At 62.1% G+C, this 17,665-nt stretch overlaps 1 protein-coding gene across 1 annotated transcript; it reads left to right on the forward strand.

Annotated features, from left to right (window-relative positions):
* Positions 1–5,002: 5,002 nt before the first annotated feature.
* On the forward strand, positions 5,003–17,363 carry FA2H (fatty acid 2-hydroxylase). The gene is given in 8 exon segments (XM_030024894.2): positions 5,003–5,150; positions 5,152–5,292; positions 11,402–11,497; positions 13,189–13,331; positions 13,445–13,551; positions 14,866–15,038; positions 15,521–15,773; positions 16,458–17,363. Coding segments are annotated over 8 exon segments (1,119 nt in total). The 5' UTR covers positions 5,003–5,024; the 3' UTR covers positions 16,538–17,363.
* Positions 17,364–17,665: the final 302 nt, after the last annotated feature.

Genomic DNA, 17,665 nt, shown 5'->3' on the forward strand with positions numbered 1-17,665 from the left:
GTGCTGTTCTGATAGAACTTGGTGTTGCTGTGCTAGTTCTCCCTCCATGGGGAGCGCCCAGCAGCTCTCCCTTCCAGCATGGTGGTCAGTGTTTCACCCCACGGTTGGGCACTGCACGGCCCTCTCCCTGCACCCCAAAGCAGGGGTCCCACTCCGGATACCTGTGCCCTGTGGCAGCAGAGACCTTCAGTAACTGGGGGGCTCACCGACTGCTGCTGGGACCGCGACCCTGGCTCTCGCAGCAGCTGCCTTCGTGCGGGGACGATGTGATGGCACGTGGCACCGTGGTGCCACGCCAGCCTGGGACCTGCCCACGCGTTGTGATGCACCTCTTGCGAAAATGAAGCCGGGCGGTGTCTAAGCCGTTGGCGAACCAAACCCCACGTCCTGCAGTTTGGGGAGGCCCCGGGCAGCGTCTGAGCCCCCAGCAAGCAGGCAGGCATGCTGGGGTCCTGCCCAGCGCTGTGCCAGCCCTCGGGCGAGGGTGCTCTCTGCCGGGAGCCGCGGGGAGAGGGCTCCCACCCTCCGCCTTCCTACGTGACAGCCATTCAGCTTGGAAGTATTTTCATTTCCATGCTTGAGTGTGCGTGTAGGTTGGAAGGGAAAGGAGACTTGTTATTTAAAGGTGATGGACTGACAGATCGTGGTACTTATGTGTGTTGTTACAGTTCATTACTGTCTATCTCCATAGTATCTGAATACCTGTGAGGTGGAGGGTGGCTGGTGCTGCAGAGGGAGGCGGAAAAGCATTTGCCGTGGCTGTTTGTGCAACCCTGCACAGGTAGGTGGAATTTCTTCCCGGACGCTGCGGGCATTTGTCTCACACCCTGCAGCGTGTGCAGTGGTTGCTTTGGGAGCGGTCTTGCTCAATGCTGAAGTGACTACTGCAAGGAAACAAGGAATGGCTTATTCTCACCTGGCTGGAGCCCGGCGAGAGAAGAAATGCATTGCCTTCGCTGTGCTTGGCAGCCCCTGTTTGGAATAAATGATCAGAAATGGGGCGTGCTGCTGCACTGGTGACCCACGCCAGCCGCTTGTCCTCTTACCCACCTGCTCTTTGGAATAACTTGGTAAAGTGCAAAAAATTCCCAAATCTGGCCAATCGCACTCTCTATTTCAGGCTTTAGAGAAGGGAGCAGGAGGGGGAGAGGAGGCAGGCACTGCTGGGGAAGCAGGTCTTGGCACAGAGCATGCCAGCGCACCCCAAACCAGCTCTGGGGACGCTGCCACGGTCAAACCAGGCAAATCAAATAGAGCATCCAGCCAAAGGACAATGCCGCTGACCGTGGTCAGTCTTGCGTGCTGGGGCGCGGGGTGACCCCTTCATGGTTTCTGCTGGTGCAGGAACCAGGGGGCACTGAATTAAAATGGCCGCTCGGCATGAGGCAGGAGCGAGCTTTTTGTGCGCCACGTGGGAAGGGTGTGAAACCGCTTCCTTCGGGCATCACTGATGCCATGGGTTTGCCAGAGCTCCAGGAGCGACTGGGCACTTCCAGGGAGGGGAAGCTCCATGCCAGACCACCACCGATGCTGCTGCCAGGCCAGAGAGCCCTGCCCACGCATCCCCAGCTGGCACCCCTCTGCGGAGATGCCGCCACACCTCGCACCTGCTCTTGCACCCTTCCCTGGCCATCACAGGGGAGGATGCCGAGCACAGGGAACCTTTGGGCCGACCCCAAGTAGGTGCTTGGGCAAGACTTGCTTCAGCTGCCTGCTGAGCGCATCCCCAGGGCTGTTACCAGTGCATCCGCCGTGGTTTTCCTGAGGATGGCTGGAAGAGAAAGCTCCCACGACAGCCCACGCTGTGCCCTCCAGGCCACCGTCAGTTTTTTAAAGCCTTTTTGTGCTCTGCAGAGCTAGCAGGCATGTAATGAGCATGGGGTGCCTTCCCTGTCCCCGCTGAGGCGCTCTGTGCATGGAGAAGGAAGTTTAATCCCCAACGATCAGAGTTTGGCAGAGAAACGATGATATCGGAGAAGGTGCCAAGGAAAACCTTTCCCTGTGGATGCTGCTCCTCACAGTGTCTGTATCGTCCCCCTCCTCCTCGTGCAGCCACAGCCCCATTAACCCAGCGTCAGCCTGTGCCAGCGCTGCAGGGCCTGATCCTGCCCAAAGCCCAACGGCGCATTCCTGCCGTCTTCCTCGGGCTGGCCCCAGCGTCTGTCTGTCTGTCTGGTGGGTAAACCAGTTCAGGAACTGATGAGCCAAAACCATTTGGCTGCTTTCATTTTGGCCAGGCTGATCATCAGCCGGCTCCACTCCCCAATGCTGCTCACCCCGGGGGCCGGCACGGCATGGGGACGGGGATGGTGGCGGGGACGGGTGGCCGTCGGCAAAGCCCTCCGCAGCCGATTTGGTGCTGTTACGGCAGCGTCTGCCGTAGAGCTTAGTCCCAGCGCCGTCCCTCTCCCACTGCCACCAGTGCTCGGTGCGTCCCTGCGCCGGGGGGGTGACGGGGTCCCCCTGATCCTCCATCTCCATCCTCACCGCAGAGCTGGGGGTCGTCTCGCCCACCCTGGGGACATCCCTGTCGCTTGCGTGGGGGAAGGAGCCCCTGCGATGGAGCCCGGGAACCATCGGCACCCTGAAATGAGCGCAGGTGGGGTGTCAGCTCACAACGGGCTCCCTGATGTCCCCAAGCCCTGCTGCGGCGGAGCTGGGGACGGCAACCCCCACGTGCTCGGTAGACGGCAGTAGCAGAGACCCACCAGTGCAGCCGGTGGCTTTGCACCCTGTGCTGTGCCGGGGAACCCGGGGCTGGCAAAGGCTGGATCCCTCCCTGCCCCGAGCTGGGACCACGAGTGAGCCCCCAGCGTGGCCCTTTGCGGCACGGGGTACCCAAGGGACTTGGACACCCCAAAACCTGGGCGTGCGGTGCATCCCCCTGGCTCCTGGGCCATCCCCGTGGCACCCGGCCTTGCCTTCGCTCGCCCTCCTTGCCCGCGAGTGCCAGTCGGGGCGTGGGTGGGAAGGGAAGGGAAGGAAATGCCTTTCCCTGGTTTCACCGGCCCCTGCGGCTGCGGGGAGAGGCCGGGACAGACCGGGGAGCGCTGGGGGCCGCTGCTCCCAGCACCGCCATGGCCACGGGACGCCGTGGCAGGGCTGGGCCGCGAAGGACGTCCTGGACCCACGCCGCTGGCAGGACCGGCCGGGGCGACGGCGAGGCGGCACAGCTGGCGGGGATGGCACGGTGGGGGTCACAGCCGGGGGTCCCCTCTGCCTCCCCCAGCGCCCTACAACGGGATGGTGGCCGTCGCACCCACCCCAGGCACACTTGGGGGTCTGTCTGGCGTGCCCACCCGCTGAGGGATGCAGGTGCAGCAGCCTCCGGCTGATCGCCCCGGCTCATCTGGATCTGCCTCCGCCCCCACCTCGCCCCCACACTCACCCAAAAAAACCTTCGCTCCCGCCCGGGAGCCGCCCTGCCGTGCCGGAGGGCCTCGCCGGGGCTGAGCTCACCCACCTGCACCGGGGCCGCTCCAGCTGTGGAGGGTGTCGGGAAAGCCCCCCGGGAGAGCGGAGTGTCCCACCCCCCCCAGCACATCCTTTGGGGTCTCCCCACAGCCTCTCGGGGCCCAGCCCCCAAAGGAGGTTTTTGACCACCACCCCAAACCCCCGCCGTGGGACTCGGCTGCACCCATCCGCTGATGCACCGAGGATGCAGCCCTGGCCGGGAATGTGCCCCCCCCCCAGACCCCCACTGCTCCCATCGGGCTGGAAAATTAACCTGTGCCCCCCCCCCCCCAAAAAAAGGACTTTTTCCCCCGAGCTGGTGGCAGGGCGATGCCGGGAGCCAGGCGGGGAAGTGGAGCCGACGCCGGCCACCGCGGCGGGTTTGGTATCCGTCTTGATTAAAGGCCTCGCTTAACGCCCAGCCAGACGTGCCCGCCAGCACCCCACGGCACCCCAAAGCCGGGGGGGCCAGGGCAGGGCCGGGGCGGGGGGGGTCCCCATTCCTGAGCTGGCAAGCCTCACCTTAATCACTGGCTGCAGCCCGGTGCGGCCGGCGACGCCAAAATTTGCCGGCATGTGGCCGACCCCTGTGGTCAAGGGTGTCACCCCAAAGCACATACCCCCCCCCCCAAATCCCAGCGGCTGCTTGGAGGGACGGCTTTCCAAAAAATGGGGTGAAAAAGCTCCTTTCTTGTTGTTCTTTGTGATTTATTTGTCTGTGATTCTCGGAGGGGGGGGTTGGAGGTGCTCTTCGGCCCCGGCACCCCCTCCCCCCCCCCGGCTGTGGTGCCACCCGCCCGGGCTAATTGCATGTGTGAAATTTAATTAAATATTGAAATAAAGCTGTAACCAGCAGGGGGGGGGGACACGTAGAGCCGGGGTGGGGCGGCCGCGGGAGGGACCCCTGCACTCCTGGGGGAGTTCTGAGCAGCGACTGGGGATTCCTCTGCCTTGGCCACCGCGGAGCTTGGGCGGGGGGGGGGTGGCACCCTGGGAAGGGTGATGCCTCCGGGGGTGCCCCCCCCCCCCATATCTCCCTGGGGTTGCACTATACCCCCCCAGCTCCCCCCCCGGCTGCCCCCATACCTCCCCAATCGCCCCCCTCCCCCGGGATGCCCCTGCACCCCCCATTCCCCCACGGGGACATCCACACTCCTCTCCCCCCCCCGCCCCGGGGTGCCTCAGTGCCCCCCCGTAACCCGCCCGGGGTTGCCCATAACCCCCATTCCCCCACACAGCGTGCCCAGGCTCCTTCATTCTCCCCGGGGGTACCCAGTTCCCCCCCCCCGTCTGCCCAGTCCGCTCTCCCCATCGCTCGCCCCCGGGTGCCCCAGTCCGCCCCCCCCCCCGAAGCGAGGGCACCTGCCGCGGGGGCGGAGCCTCCCCACCCAAGCCCCGCCCCCCGCCGCTCCCCGGCCCAACGGGCGACGAGGGGGACGCGGCGCGGCGGCGAGAGGGGCGTGACCGGTCGGCATATGCATGTATGCAGATGAGCAGGTGTGGGCAGAGCGCGGCGGCGCCGGCAGCGGGGCGGGCAGCGGGACCGGCAGCGGGACCGGTAGCGGGGGGCGATGGCGGCGGCGGCGCCGCGCTCCTTCAGCGCCGCCGAGGTGCGGGCGCGGTGCGCGCAGGGCGCCTGCCTGGTCCGCTGCCGCCGCCGGCTCTACGACTTGAGCGGCTTCGTGCGGCTGCACCCGGGGGGGGGAGCAGCTGCTGCGGCGGCGGGCCGGTACCGACGTGAGCGCCGCGCTGGACGGGCCGCCCCACCGGCACTCGGCCAACGCCCGCCGCTGGCTGGAGCAGTACTACGTGGGAGAGATGGAGCCCGGCGAGGAGCAGGTACCGCGCCGGCTGCTCCGGGCTCTGCGGGGCTGCCTCGGGTCCGGGATGTACGGGGTCCATAGGGTGACCCAAGCCTGGGATGTATGGGCTCCATAGGGTGACCCGAGTCCGGGATGTACAGAGTCCATAGGATGACCCAAGTCCGGGCTGTGCGGGATCTGAGCAGTGTGGGGTCTATAGAGCACCCCAAGTCCAGGGTGCATGGGGTCTGAGCTCTACAAGGTCTATAGGGCACCCCGGGTCTGGACTGCACAGGGTCTGAGCCATACAGGGTCTGTAGGGCACCCCAGATCCAGGCTGTGCGGGGTCTGAGCCATACAGGGTCTGTAGGGCACCCCAGATCCGGGCTGTGCAGGGTCTGATCCATATGGGGTTTACAGGGCACCCTGGGTCCGGGCAGCACAGGGTTTGAGTCATATGGGGTCTATAGGGCACCCCAGATCTGGACTCCTCAGGGTCCAAGTTGTACAGGGCACACAGAGGCTCTATAGAGTCTGGGGTGTATGGGGCATGGAGTCTTTGGGATGCATGTAGTGTATAGGGCACCCAGGTCCAGGTCTGGGCTGTATGGGACGTGGTGTGTATTGGGTCTGAGCTGCACGCTCAGCCGGACACTTGGCGTCCCAGCTGTGGAGGGTCTGGGGCATATGGGGCATAAGGGGTGTATGGGGCAGGGGTTATTTGAGGTTCCCCGGGGTCCTGCGTGGGGGATGCCTGAGGTGTACGGCGTGGAAAGGTCTCGGGTTCGTGGGGCTCGGTGGCTCCGAGGAGGTCTGTGGGGCTGTCAGCATCTATGGGGCTGGGGTCTGTGGGGCCTGAGGTGCAGAGGATAACGAGGTGCATAGGGTCCAGGCTCCTCAGGGCCTGAGACGGACCGTGTCCCAGCTGCACAGAGCCTGGGGTCCCACCCCATGGTCCCATCCCACCCTGGCTGTGCCAGGAGGCAGGGCTGATGGGTCACCCTGGCGTGCCAGCACGGCGTGGAGGTGTTGGGGTCTTCGGAGGGGTGTGGGAGATGGGGACACGCAGCTTGGTGTTGGTTTTAGCAGGGCCATGTGGCGCAGGGTGGGCGATGGGGCAGGGCACCCTTCCTGGCACCGTTGGCGCTCGGCCAGGGACCAGGGTGCTGGACACCGGGGCTCGCTGGCGATGAGCGGCCGCTGCTGGGGAGAGGAGCCCAGCCACTTCCCTGACTTGTCCAGGTGTGGGGCAAGGGTGGTCATGACTCAGCGCCGTCGCCACCGTGCCAGCCCCGCACTCAGCCGCTGCCTAGGCGGAAGGGAAAGTGCCCAGGGAAGCGCAGCCACCGCCAGGTGAATTTCCAGGAGTCAGCGTGGCACCGGCCGCTGCCGCCCCGATTACCGGCCCTCACCGGCATGCTGCGGGCAGGATGCCCGAGCAGTGGGGCCAGCCCAGCCCCCTTTGCTAGCCCAGTGGCCGCTTTCCCCTCCGGACATCCCGGCAAGGTCGGTGACCGGTCGGTCCCTCCGGGCTGGTTGTTTGCACTCGCTGGTTCTCCTCCCCGCAGCACGGCCTCAGCCCTGATCGGCGGCAGTGCCACAGACGGGGCTTTGTTCGGCCTGGGTGCAACGCCTGCTCTTTCCCTGGATCCCAGCGATGGCACCTCCTCTGTTGGGACACTCGTTGCTGCCGCCTCCTCCCAGGCGTGACGAGCACGACGGGTTGGGGCGAAGGAAGGTACCGGACAAACAAGTTCTCGCACCGCAGCCCCGTGCACTGAGGGGAATTGCCGCCATCCCAATGCAAATACACGGCGTGATAATGCCGGGGAGCAAGGAGATCAGACGCTACCTGGCACTAGATAACCCATCCCACGTTGTAACATGGCGGGGAGGGGAAAAAAGCTGCCTGCTGCATGGCGAGGCTGGCCATGGTGTGTCTGGCATGCGCCTGATGTGTGAGCTCCTCTGCTGGGCTTGCTACTCCAAAAATCCCTGTTGGAGGGAGATGGGGGGAGTTGATGCTCTCGGTGGCACTTGGGTTCTTGCTTTGGTTGCTTTTGGGCAACGGTACCCCAAGCAGCTCTTCAAAGGAGGCGTTGCATGGCCCCGGTCTGGCTCTGGACCCCCACGGCTTTGCTGGTGCCTCTCCTCACCCGTTGGAGGTCCCGGGGCTGCACCATCCCCGTGCTGAGGGACATGGGAGCTGGTGGTCCTGCAGGCATCCAGCATCCCTCCTGCTTGCATCCAGCATCCCTCCTGCTTACACTCAGGGACTTCGAGGGTTTTGGAAAGGGGGAAAAAGTGTGTTAATGAAGGAAGGGGTGAAGAGGAAGATGAGAGCCAGCCTTCATCCTGCTGGCACGCCTCTCCGCGCCCCTTCCTGCAGCTCTTAGGAGCTCAGCTCCATCCTTCAGCCACAGGTCCCACTTCTGCATCACCCAGCCCAATTTGGCTAAGGACAAATTAACCCCCAAACTTTTTATCTATGCAAACAGAATGCACAGGGGAGATCAAAGTGAGAAGCGATAATTACCCAAACTAGACAGTGGATTTTAACAGCCTTGCTAGAGGGAAACTGGATCATCTAATTACCCCTCCAATTTAAGCAATGAGAGACTTTCATCACAGCCTCTTTGGGGTGCGTGACATGGCTGTGAGTCACAGTAAATCCCCCCTCCCTCTTGGGGCTGGTGTCCTTCCCTTCCTCTCGCCCGCGTGGCCACATGTGGGGCTTGCCCTGGTTCTCCGACCCAGCCAGAGCTCACTTGGATGTAGGCGCTTGCATGTTCTTCGGAGGTGTTGTAACAAGAAGTGGCTTTTTTTTATTATTATCATTAAAACAAGTTAAATTCAACCCCCTTTTAATAGTCCTGCTGCACCCTGTGTTTAATGGGCTGAGACACAGCCTCGGGGAGCTCTGCCAGCCGCTGCCCAGGGACCACCATGCTGGTGGGATGATGATGCTGGTACCATGCCACCGTGGGTGGGGACCTCACTTGGGCTCCCCATGCCTCATAGGGCGTCCTCATGCTATGTGCCTGAACCTGCATTGCCAACGCAGCTTGTCCCATGGGGACATCAGCAAATCGAGCCATTTAGGAGCTCGGTGAAGGTGCTGGAAGCTCCAGAGTGATGCAGAGGCATGGCAGGGTTCCTGTGGGCTTTGACTCACTGGGCAAACGGGCACGGGTGGAAAAACTGGGTCTGGGCTGCTGGCAGAGCGGCTGTCTGTGGGTAGCATTGCCCTGCTTGGGCCAGGGGGAGGTTTCCAGCTTCTCCTCTTGCCTGCGTCCTAGGCACATCAGACCTCACGATGGATCATCCCTCCTATCTGTACCTGCTCGCATCGCAGCTGGATTTTGCACCGGGGCGGCGTAGCTGGCACAGGACTGGCGCTGAGCTCCCCACAGCCCTGCCTGACCCGCACAGGGCAGCGGGATGCTTGGAGGTGGATGCCGGGTCACCCAGTCACCGCATTGTGCCATGCCCTGGGTGTTTGGCCCCATTACCTCCTAGCAGGAGAGCCGGCACCTTACCGGTGCTGCCACTCACCGGGGCTGCGGCGCTTCGTAGGTGTTAACTTTCCTTTTGTTACATCAGGCCTCTTGCGCACCTTTCCTGGCAGGACCTGTTTGCCCAGGGATGACTCGGATGCATCAGCATCACCCATGGGTGACAGGCAGAGCCCAGTGTTTACAAAGACCCCTTCAGCCTCCTTCGAACCCACCTTTTTTTTCTGAGGAGGAGGAGGATGGGCAGAAGCCCCAGTGCTGGTCCAGGTGCCAGTGGGGCTCCGTCCCCGCAGGGGCCCCTGCATGCTTAGGGCAGGCAGGAGCGTGCCACCATTCCGGGGAGCGAGCTGGGGCACGCAGGCATGGCTTGCACCCCACTTGCACCCCAGTTGCACCACGGCTGCTGGTTCTTTTGGTGAACAAGAGGAGAACTTTCCTTCTGCTCCCTGGCCGAGGAAGAGGAGGAGGAGGTGACTCAGGCAAGGCTGGGCTCTGGCAGCTCCCTAGCTGCCGTAGCATCCAGGGCATGTCACTGGTGGCACCCGTCCTCCCCAGGCTGGGTGCTGCTAGTGAGGTGGGGTCCGAGCCCCCCATCCACCTCCCTGACCTGGGAGGATGGGGAAGCCTCCGGCTGCAACATGATGCTCGGGTGTCTGTGGGCAGGGGAGTTGGAGGCATGTGGACGTTTCGGAAAGGGGAGGAGATGTGCCGGAGTGTTTCGTCAGCCCGGCTTTCTTAAGCATCCTTCCTGCTGCCGGTGAGGCTGCGGTGCAAGCCTTGAGGTGGAGAGCACGGGCTCACTTCCTGGGGGATGGAGAAACTGTCTCTATGTCTTAAAGGAAATTTTCTTCCAAAGCACCTGTGGGGAAGAGGCAAAACCGTAACTTGACCATCCTTGGCTGGATTTCAAGGCATCCCACCTCTCCCGGGGTTTCGGGTTGTCTGGCTGAAGGATGGCGTGTGCACAGCTGGAAAGAGCAGTGGGGACTCTTGCAGAGGGAGGTGTGGTGGTCCGCAGCATCAGCTCATGCCGGCGCTCTGCCTGCAGTAGAATTGATGCCTGCTCAAGTCCAGCCTGGCTGGAAATATCCCCTGCCCTGCCCTGCCTGCTGCCCCGGGGCGAGGGCCTGCCTTGGGGCTGGGTAGCACAACTCCTGTACTGGTGGGATGAGGCTTGAAATCTGGCTAGCCCAGGAAAGGGGGTGGGAGCCCGGCCAGCAAGGAGTGCCTGCTGTCGGCAAACAGCGCCCGGGCCCTGCCTCGGCGTCACCAACGTGGCACAGAGTAAAGTCCTGTCCGCCCCGGCGAGGTGACACCAGTCCTCCTGTGGCTGCCGGAGGGGGGTTTATTCCCAACAGGGATGCGATGACCTCATGTCCCTCAAGGGAATCGCATCCCTCTCGGAGCAGCGGGGAGAGCATCCGTCGGGGAGCCTTGCTTGCACCACAGCTGCCGGGAGAAAACCCTTCCTTGCTGCAAGCGGCACAGCTGGAAACCCCAGCGGGTATTGCTGTGCTGGGGCTGCCAGACTGCACCGTACCCTGCTGCTGGGTTAATGGGTAACTCTGATGAAACGGGAGAAAAGGCATGTTTGGCACGTCCTGTCCGGGGAGCTGGCGGGCTGCTGGCACTGCTGCCGGGGGGCTTGGCCGGCTCGGGGCTTGCACAGGCACACTGTGGCCTCACCTAGCCCCTTGCTGGCGGCAGGGCCGGCGCTGGAGCTGGCAGGGCCACGAGGAGGCCGGCGCTGGGTTTGCTTCCAAGCATCAGACAAGGCAGGTTTCTCCTGTTTCTCAGCCAGCCCTGGCAGCAGGACCGCAGCCTGGGCTTCATCCTGCCGCCGCCGCACCAGCGCGTCCCCCGGGCCTCGGCGTGCCCTCTCTAGCCAAAACCAAACCCCCACCACATCTTGCATAGCCTGTGGCGAAGGTGCCCGGCCCAGTGCCACCATGCAAAGGGCACTTTACCTTTTTCACCCTCCCACTGTATTTCTCCCCCCCACCCCGTGCCTGGAGCCAGGGTGGTGGCACTGGCTGCGCCGCGCTCTCGGGCTCCGGCAGCCTGGCTTCCTCGGGGACCAAAATGCTGAGCTGGGCTTCTGGTGGAGAGCAGCGGGGTGGGGAGGAGGGAACCTGGTGCTGGCGTTGTGAGCACCAACCCGGCGATGCCCCTCACTTTGCTGGCAGCGGCACTGGCTCAGGCTGTGCTCACTGGGCCGCTGGCCTGCGGGAAGGTGAGCTGCGCTATGGCACTGCCCATTTGCAAAGGGAAACGATGGCCAAGGGGCCGGGAGCATCTGCTTTGCAACACCAAAGCGCTGGCACCCAGTGCCCTCCCGGCAGCGCGGTGGGGTGGTCTGAACCCCGGGCTTGGGGGAGATTTCCAAAAAGACCTGGGCGCGCGATGCTCGGTGCAGGGTTCAAAGGGCAGTGCGGCTCGCTGGCAGCCGCATCCCTCAGGAACCTGCTCTGCAGGAACTGACTGACTTAAATTCACCAGATTTTTTCCCTTATTTATTTAGCAGGCGGGCGTGAGCTTGCTCTGCCTGTGCACCTGGGTGGCACGGCCACCACTGTCCCCAACCACGTCCACCACTGGTGCCTCATCGCAGGGTTTTCCTTCTCTTTTCAGAGCCACCCCGAGCCGGTGGACGAGAAGACAGTGGATGCTGCAGCCCAGACCCCAACGCAGATGGATCCCCGCTGTAAAACAGTGGATGTGGAGAAGGTAAGAGCTGGGGATTTCTCCAGCACGCTGTTTGCTGGAGCGCTCCTGGGGGAGACCAGGTCTCCTCTTCCCCACATGAGCGCTGGCTTTCTGCTGACTCCTGGGATGGGAGGAATGCCAGGAGGGAGCCGATCTGGCTGCTCCTGTCCCTTCTCCCGGAGCAGACGGCATCGCTCATGCTTTATTGCCTAGGCGTGGCCACGCTGGGAGGCTCCTGCGGCAGCGGCGTGGGTGGAGATGGCTTTCTCTGACAGCGGCTATGCCGTTCAAGTGGGACGTGCTGCCAAGCCACACCTGACTTGCTTTATTTTTTTCATTTTCTCCTCTTGACTGAGCACTGGTAATGAGCACTAAGGGATACCCTGGCCCGGACAGGGTGATCCCCATGTGCGCAGGGTGCTCCCTGCCCTGCCAGCTCCTTTCTGAGCACGCCACAGGAGCGGGGATTTGTCCCCCAGGTGCCTTTGGACGTCCCTGCCATTTGCAGCACCATCTGTTTGCCGTGCCTTGCACAGCCCCGGCTTGTTGGTGAGCGTGCTTTTATCTTGCAAAAGGATTTCTTTTTTTTTTTTTTTTTTTTTGAGCAGGAGAACACCTTTCAACCCCCACCTTAATATTTCGCTGCTGACCGCCGTTAAAAGCAAATCTGCCATCCCAAAGTGACCTTTTTGCTCTAACTTTTCCCGTACCTCCCCAACGGAGGGTGTCTCCATCCCTGTCCCACACACCTGCTGCAGGCCAGAGTTGTTTCCCCTCCTGGGTGATCACATCCGTCCCTGCCTGCAGCAGAGCCCCAAAAATGCCCACGGCCACCTCAGCTCCCCAGGGTGCTGGGTTGCCGTGCCGGCACCGTGCGGCACAGGACAGCTGATGGAGAGCTGCCAGGCCCAGGGCTTGGCCGGGTGAGTACGGTATCTGTCCCGGGGCAGAGGTGGGACCAAGAAACCACCTTATCTGGCTGGGCCAGCAGAAGATGCGTCTGGGGATTCTGAGCAGCAGCAGAGGTGGTGCTGCCAGTTGGATCTGTCTATTTTTGTCCTGTGCAGACATGCGCGCCCACACGGGTCCCTTTTTGCTCTTGCAGCCATCTGAATGCAGCCGTGTGCCTGCGCAGCGACTGGCATTTGCGTTCCCATCCTGTATCCCCTCTCCACATCCCTTTCTGCTTCTCTCCTTGCTGCTGGAGCGCTTGAAGGGCTGTGGCTGTCCCATGTGTCCTCTCAGCAAGGAGAAAAGCCCTTGGCTGGGGCAATGCCATGGGGATGGGCTCCGTGTCCTATCGACAGCTTGCTGGCACGGCTAGCGCACGGGGAGTATTGGTGCTTGCTATCTAATCTTGGCAGCTGGCGGGGTGGGGGAAAGAGCCTCGGTTATCAGGGCCTGATGCTGAGCCAGGTCCGGGTACAGCCACCTTCACCTTGAACTGCCGGCAGGTACCCGGTGGCACAGGGGTGAGCTCAGCCCCGCGTTTTTGGGTAGATGGGGCTGATGTGTGTCTGGCTCTGCTTTGCCCTGCATTGGTGCTTGTGGGGAGCTCAGGGCTGCTTGGAGCAAAAACGCTTCCCATGCCGCTCGTGGGGCACGGGAAGGGGTTTGCAGCCCAAAATCCCGCAGCTGCGGCGCAGCTTTGTGCCTGGTACCAGGGTGGTGTGTGGGTCCCGTGGGGGTACAACTGCTGTCTGCTCCCCCAGGACCTGGTGGACTGGCAGAAGCCCTTGCTGTGGCAGGTGGGCTACCTGGGGGAGAAGTATGACGAGTGGGTGCACCAGCCTGTGGATCGGCCCATCCGCCTCTTCCACTCGGATTTCCTCGAGTCCCTCTCCAAGACAGCGTGGTGAGCCCCCAGGGGTCTGCACCGTGCACCGGCCGGTGCCTCTGACGAGGAGGGGGGGGGACAGCTAGCCACCTCGGGGGGTGCTCCCTCTGACATCTCCCTCTATGCCATAGGTACGTGGTGTTCATGGTGTGGGCTCCCGTGGTGCTCTATCTCAGCTGGGTCAGCTACACCTCCCTCGCCCAGGGCAACACCAGGCTCTTCTCCTCCTTCACCACAGGTATGAGCGGGCAGCAAAGCCTTTGGGCTCAGCTCACTCCCCCCCCCCTCCAGGTCCAGGGGTAGGACAGCCATGGGCTGGGGGGGAGACCTCTGCATCCCTTCTCCATCCCTTCTTCTGTGCATGCTCACCACGAGCCGCATGAAAAAGCAGTGGGTGAGCCCCTGTCCCCGGGGCCACCAGCATGTCCCCTGCACAAAGCCACCTGCGCTGCTTTCAAGCCTGAGCTCGCCCACACGATTCAGTGCCTCCAAGGGGATCGATGGAGGCATGGAGCCCGCTGGCCCGGGCTGCAGCCCGCTCCCTCTTGCCTCCCTTCCTTCCATTCCCAAAACCAAGCCCCGCCGGCGCTGGGGTGCGTGCCACCCCCCGCTGACGCCCACCCCGGGCCATGGCTGAATGCCGGTGTGGCGGGCGAACAAACACGGCTCTCAGCGCTGCCGGCGTCGCACAGTGTGGGGCTTGTTTGCCTGAAGCGCCTGCCCTTGAATCTCCCACTGTCTGCTCCCCCGGGAATAACAAGTGTGGCCGGGGCAGGCTGTCGTCTTTGTTGTGCTTTTTTTTTTTTTTTTTTTTTTTTTTTTTCTGGGCTCCCTATTTTTTTTGCAAGGTGCCACCCGGTGCCAGCTGTGCCTGGCTGCAGGGTGGAGCGTCCACTGCACCGGCACCCCCCCTCCTTGCTCCTTGTGGCATTCGGCACCTTGCTGCCAAGGGGTTGTTTTTTGGTGTTTGTTTTTTTTTTTTTCCCCAAAATGAACAGGTTTGGGGGGCAATCTTAATTCTGCTAGTGAGGACACAGGGCTGGCAGCCAGCCCCAAAAGGAGGAGGTGGCTGAAAAATGCTCTGCGGGGGAAAGTGCCCAACAAACCTATTCTTTTTCCCCAAAAATAAAAAAAGCCCAACAATGCCAGCAACACTGTTTAACTGTCACGAGTGCTGCCTGCACAGACAAGGTCCTTCCTGCCTTGTTCTGGTGGGCGAAGCAGCTTTGTAAGGACAGGCCTGTCCCTGGAGTGCACATCCAAGCCCCCGTTGGCATCTGGGATGCAGGGGACCCCCCCTCGTCAGCTCCTTGCAGCAGGGAGAAGCCAACTGTTTCCATAAGGAGTGTGAATTAATGGGAATCGAAGGAAAATGTGGTTTGGAGCGGTGCTTGGGAAGGTAGCTCCCCAGGGAACTTTGGGGCAGGAGGCAGCTGAGAGGTGAGAGGGAGGGAGAGCTGAGCTTCGCCCTGATGCCGATGGGAGGATGGCGATGGATAAGAGCGCCTGCACGTCACCTGCCCCGCTGACTGCTGCATGTCTCGTTGTGTAGAGTACTCCATCCCTGTCCACAAATACTACTTCCCCTTCATCTTCCTCCTGGGGATGTTCCTGTGGTCCCTGCTAGAGTACCTCATCCATCGCTTTGTCTTCCACATGAAGCCACCCGCTAGTAACTACTATCTCATCACCCTTCATTTCTTGCTGCATGGGCAGCATCACAAGGTGAGTCGCAGCTTACGCCTCCACCGGCGCCCCGCCGGCCCGTGGGAACGGTGGCCTTTGCTCAGGTGGAGCCTGTTTGTGCGTGTTTGACGTGACTCGTGGCATCTTTGCCGCAAGCGGGGCCCTTACCTAATACTGGTGAGGGCTGCAAGACGGGCTCAAAGGAGCTGGAGTTAGATTTGCAAGCTCCAGTTGGGCTAGGGGGAAGACCAAAAAAGCCATGGGCTCCCTCTAGCTTCACTGGAGGAAACGTCCTGGTGGAGCTCGGGGACCTGCCAGCCAAAGCCACCGGCTGCCCGGCCACCTCGGTGTGGGCGAGGGGCTGCTCTCGCCACTGGATACGTCTTTTTGGGAAGGGTTTCTGGGGGCTGCTTTGGTGTTGGCTTTTCCCAAATGGGCATGCCCAGTGCTTGGCAGGGATGCGCTGGGGGATGTGGGGTGAGCTAGGAGCCGGCTGTCTCACTGTCCTTCTCCGCTTCCAGTCTCCCTTCGACAGCTCCCGCCTGGTCTTCCCTCCTGTGCCGGCCTCGCTGGTGATCGGCTTCTTCTACGGCGTCCTGCAGCTCCTGCTGCCCGAAGTGCTGGGGCTCTCGGTGTTCGTCGGGGGGCTCTGCGGCTACGTCATCTACGACATGATGCACTATTACCTCCACTATGGCTCACCGAAAAAAGGCACCTACCTGTACGGCCTGAAGGCTTATCACGTCAAGCACCACTTTGAACACCAAAAATCAGGTAGTGCCGTGTTCCCGGCGCATGCTGGTGGGGATGAGGGCTGCAGGAGCCCAGCCTGCCTGCATGTGTGCAGCTGATGCTCTGAAATATTTGGTGTTTGGGATTTGGGATGGGGAAACCCAAGCACCGCGCTGCTGGGGAAGTGGCATATGAGGTGCTGCAGCTCCATGGGGCATGTTTCTCAGCCCCCAGGTTGAGGATGGGGAGCCGGCATGGCGGTGAAGGCGGCAGCCTGTCTCGCCGGCGGGCACCAATGCCTCCTGGGAATGCTGGGGTGGAGGCAGAGTCCCCGCGGCGCCGGGATGTGGGTACCCATCCCTGCCCGGGGCAGCATCTCGTCCTGCCAGGAGGCGTTGGCGGGCACAGGGTGAGGCCCCGGGCTTCCCTGCGTCTGCCCCGCACCTTCCCCAGCCGAGTGCTTGCTCAACCTGCCCTTTGGCCGGTTTCCTAGGAGAAAACGCCCTGTCCAGATAAGCTATCATCCATGGCGCTGGTGACATGGCCCAGCCAGCTCCTTCTGCTCCCTCCGCTCTTCCTCCTTGCCCTCTCCTTGCCTTCCTCCCTCCCTGAAACGCGGGCACTCCTCCCTCACCAGTTAATGTAGAGCAAGCTGTGACCTGTCCCCAGCAGCATCCCAGTGACAGCAGCACCACGGGCTGACCCGTCTCTCTCCCCTGCCCACAGGCTTCGGGATCAGCACCCGCTTCTGGGATCGCCCCTTCCGGACGCTCATCCCCGAGGAGACCTTCGAGAAAGAGGATTGACGGCCCCAGCACGGCGCCCAGCTGCCTGCTCCGTCCCTGCTGGGCTGGGGCTGGCATCCCTCCCCAGCCTTCGGCAAGGCCGGCTGGCCCCTGCCCCCTTCCCTGGGGGCTGTGCCACAGCGGTGGCCCCACACCGGAGCATCCCCATGGTGCGCTGTGGTCCAGCTGTGGCACTGCCAAGGGGGACAGGGGGGTGAGGATGCGGGGAAAGGGGAGGAGGAGGAGGTTGCAGGGCTCCCTGGGGGCCTCCTGCCCCTTCCTCCCTGCCCTCCTGCTCCAGGCCACGGATGCACCAGCAGATCTGCTGCCTGAGACATGAAGTGCCTGATGCCGCCCTCCCTCCTCCGTCCTGGCACCTTGCTGGAGCCCCCCCTTGCTCACAAGCCCCTGGCCCTCCCAGGGTGCCACCTCCCCAGGGCATCCAACATGCTGCGGTTAACCCCATCACCTAACTTGTGCCGAGGGGCTTCCATATCCCGGGTCCTTCTCCTGGCCCGATCTCAGCACAGGGTTTTCTTGGCCTGTGGTCCTTGGGGTGAGGATCCCCCAGGTCTGGATTTTGCCTTTTTCTAACCAGTGCACCCGTATCTCTCTGCCAAATTTATCAAGTTTGTGTTTTTTGTAGACATTGGCTACTTGAAACTCAAAGTCCAGTGAAGAGAATCGCTACAAGATGCCTTTTTTTGCTGATCCTGTGATTTTTTTTTTTTCCCCTAATGTTTACTGCAAATATTTAAAGGTTTGGAATAAAGTTATATGTAAAACTGTAGACACTACAATTGTAAATAAACTGTATATTTTGAAAAATAAAGCCTTTTAAAAAGGGTCTGGCTGCATGTATGTGCAAATGTATCCCTCAGGGCTGCTCCCATGTCCTCCCACCCTTGGTGCATCCATTCCTAGGTGCTGACGGCCCTCGGTGCTGCGGTACCTTGTGGCCGCCTTTCTCGGCTCCCTACGCTGATGAAAGCCGTGCCGTCAACCACGGTGGTGGCAAGGGAAATGGTCTTTGCAGGGGGGGAACTGCAGCAAACCTGCATGACCTTGGGCTCTTGGTAAGCGGAAGCTGGCTCAAGCTGCCGCTTGCTTCTCCGAAGTTGGGCAATGGCATTATGTGCCATCCGCGCT

This window comes from Aquila chrysaetos, chromosome 9 (genome assembly GCF_900496995.4).
Source record: "Aquila chrysaetos chrysaetos chromosome 9, bAquChr1.4, whole genome shotgun sequence".
Classification (NCBI taxonomy): Eukaryota; Metazoa; Chordata; class Aves; order Accipitriformes; family Accipitridae; genus Aquila; species Aquila chrysaetos.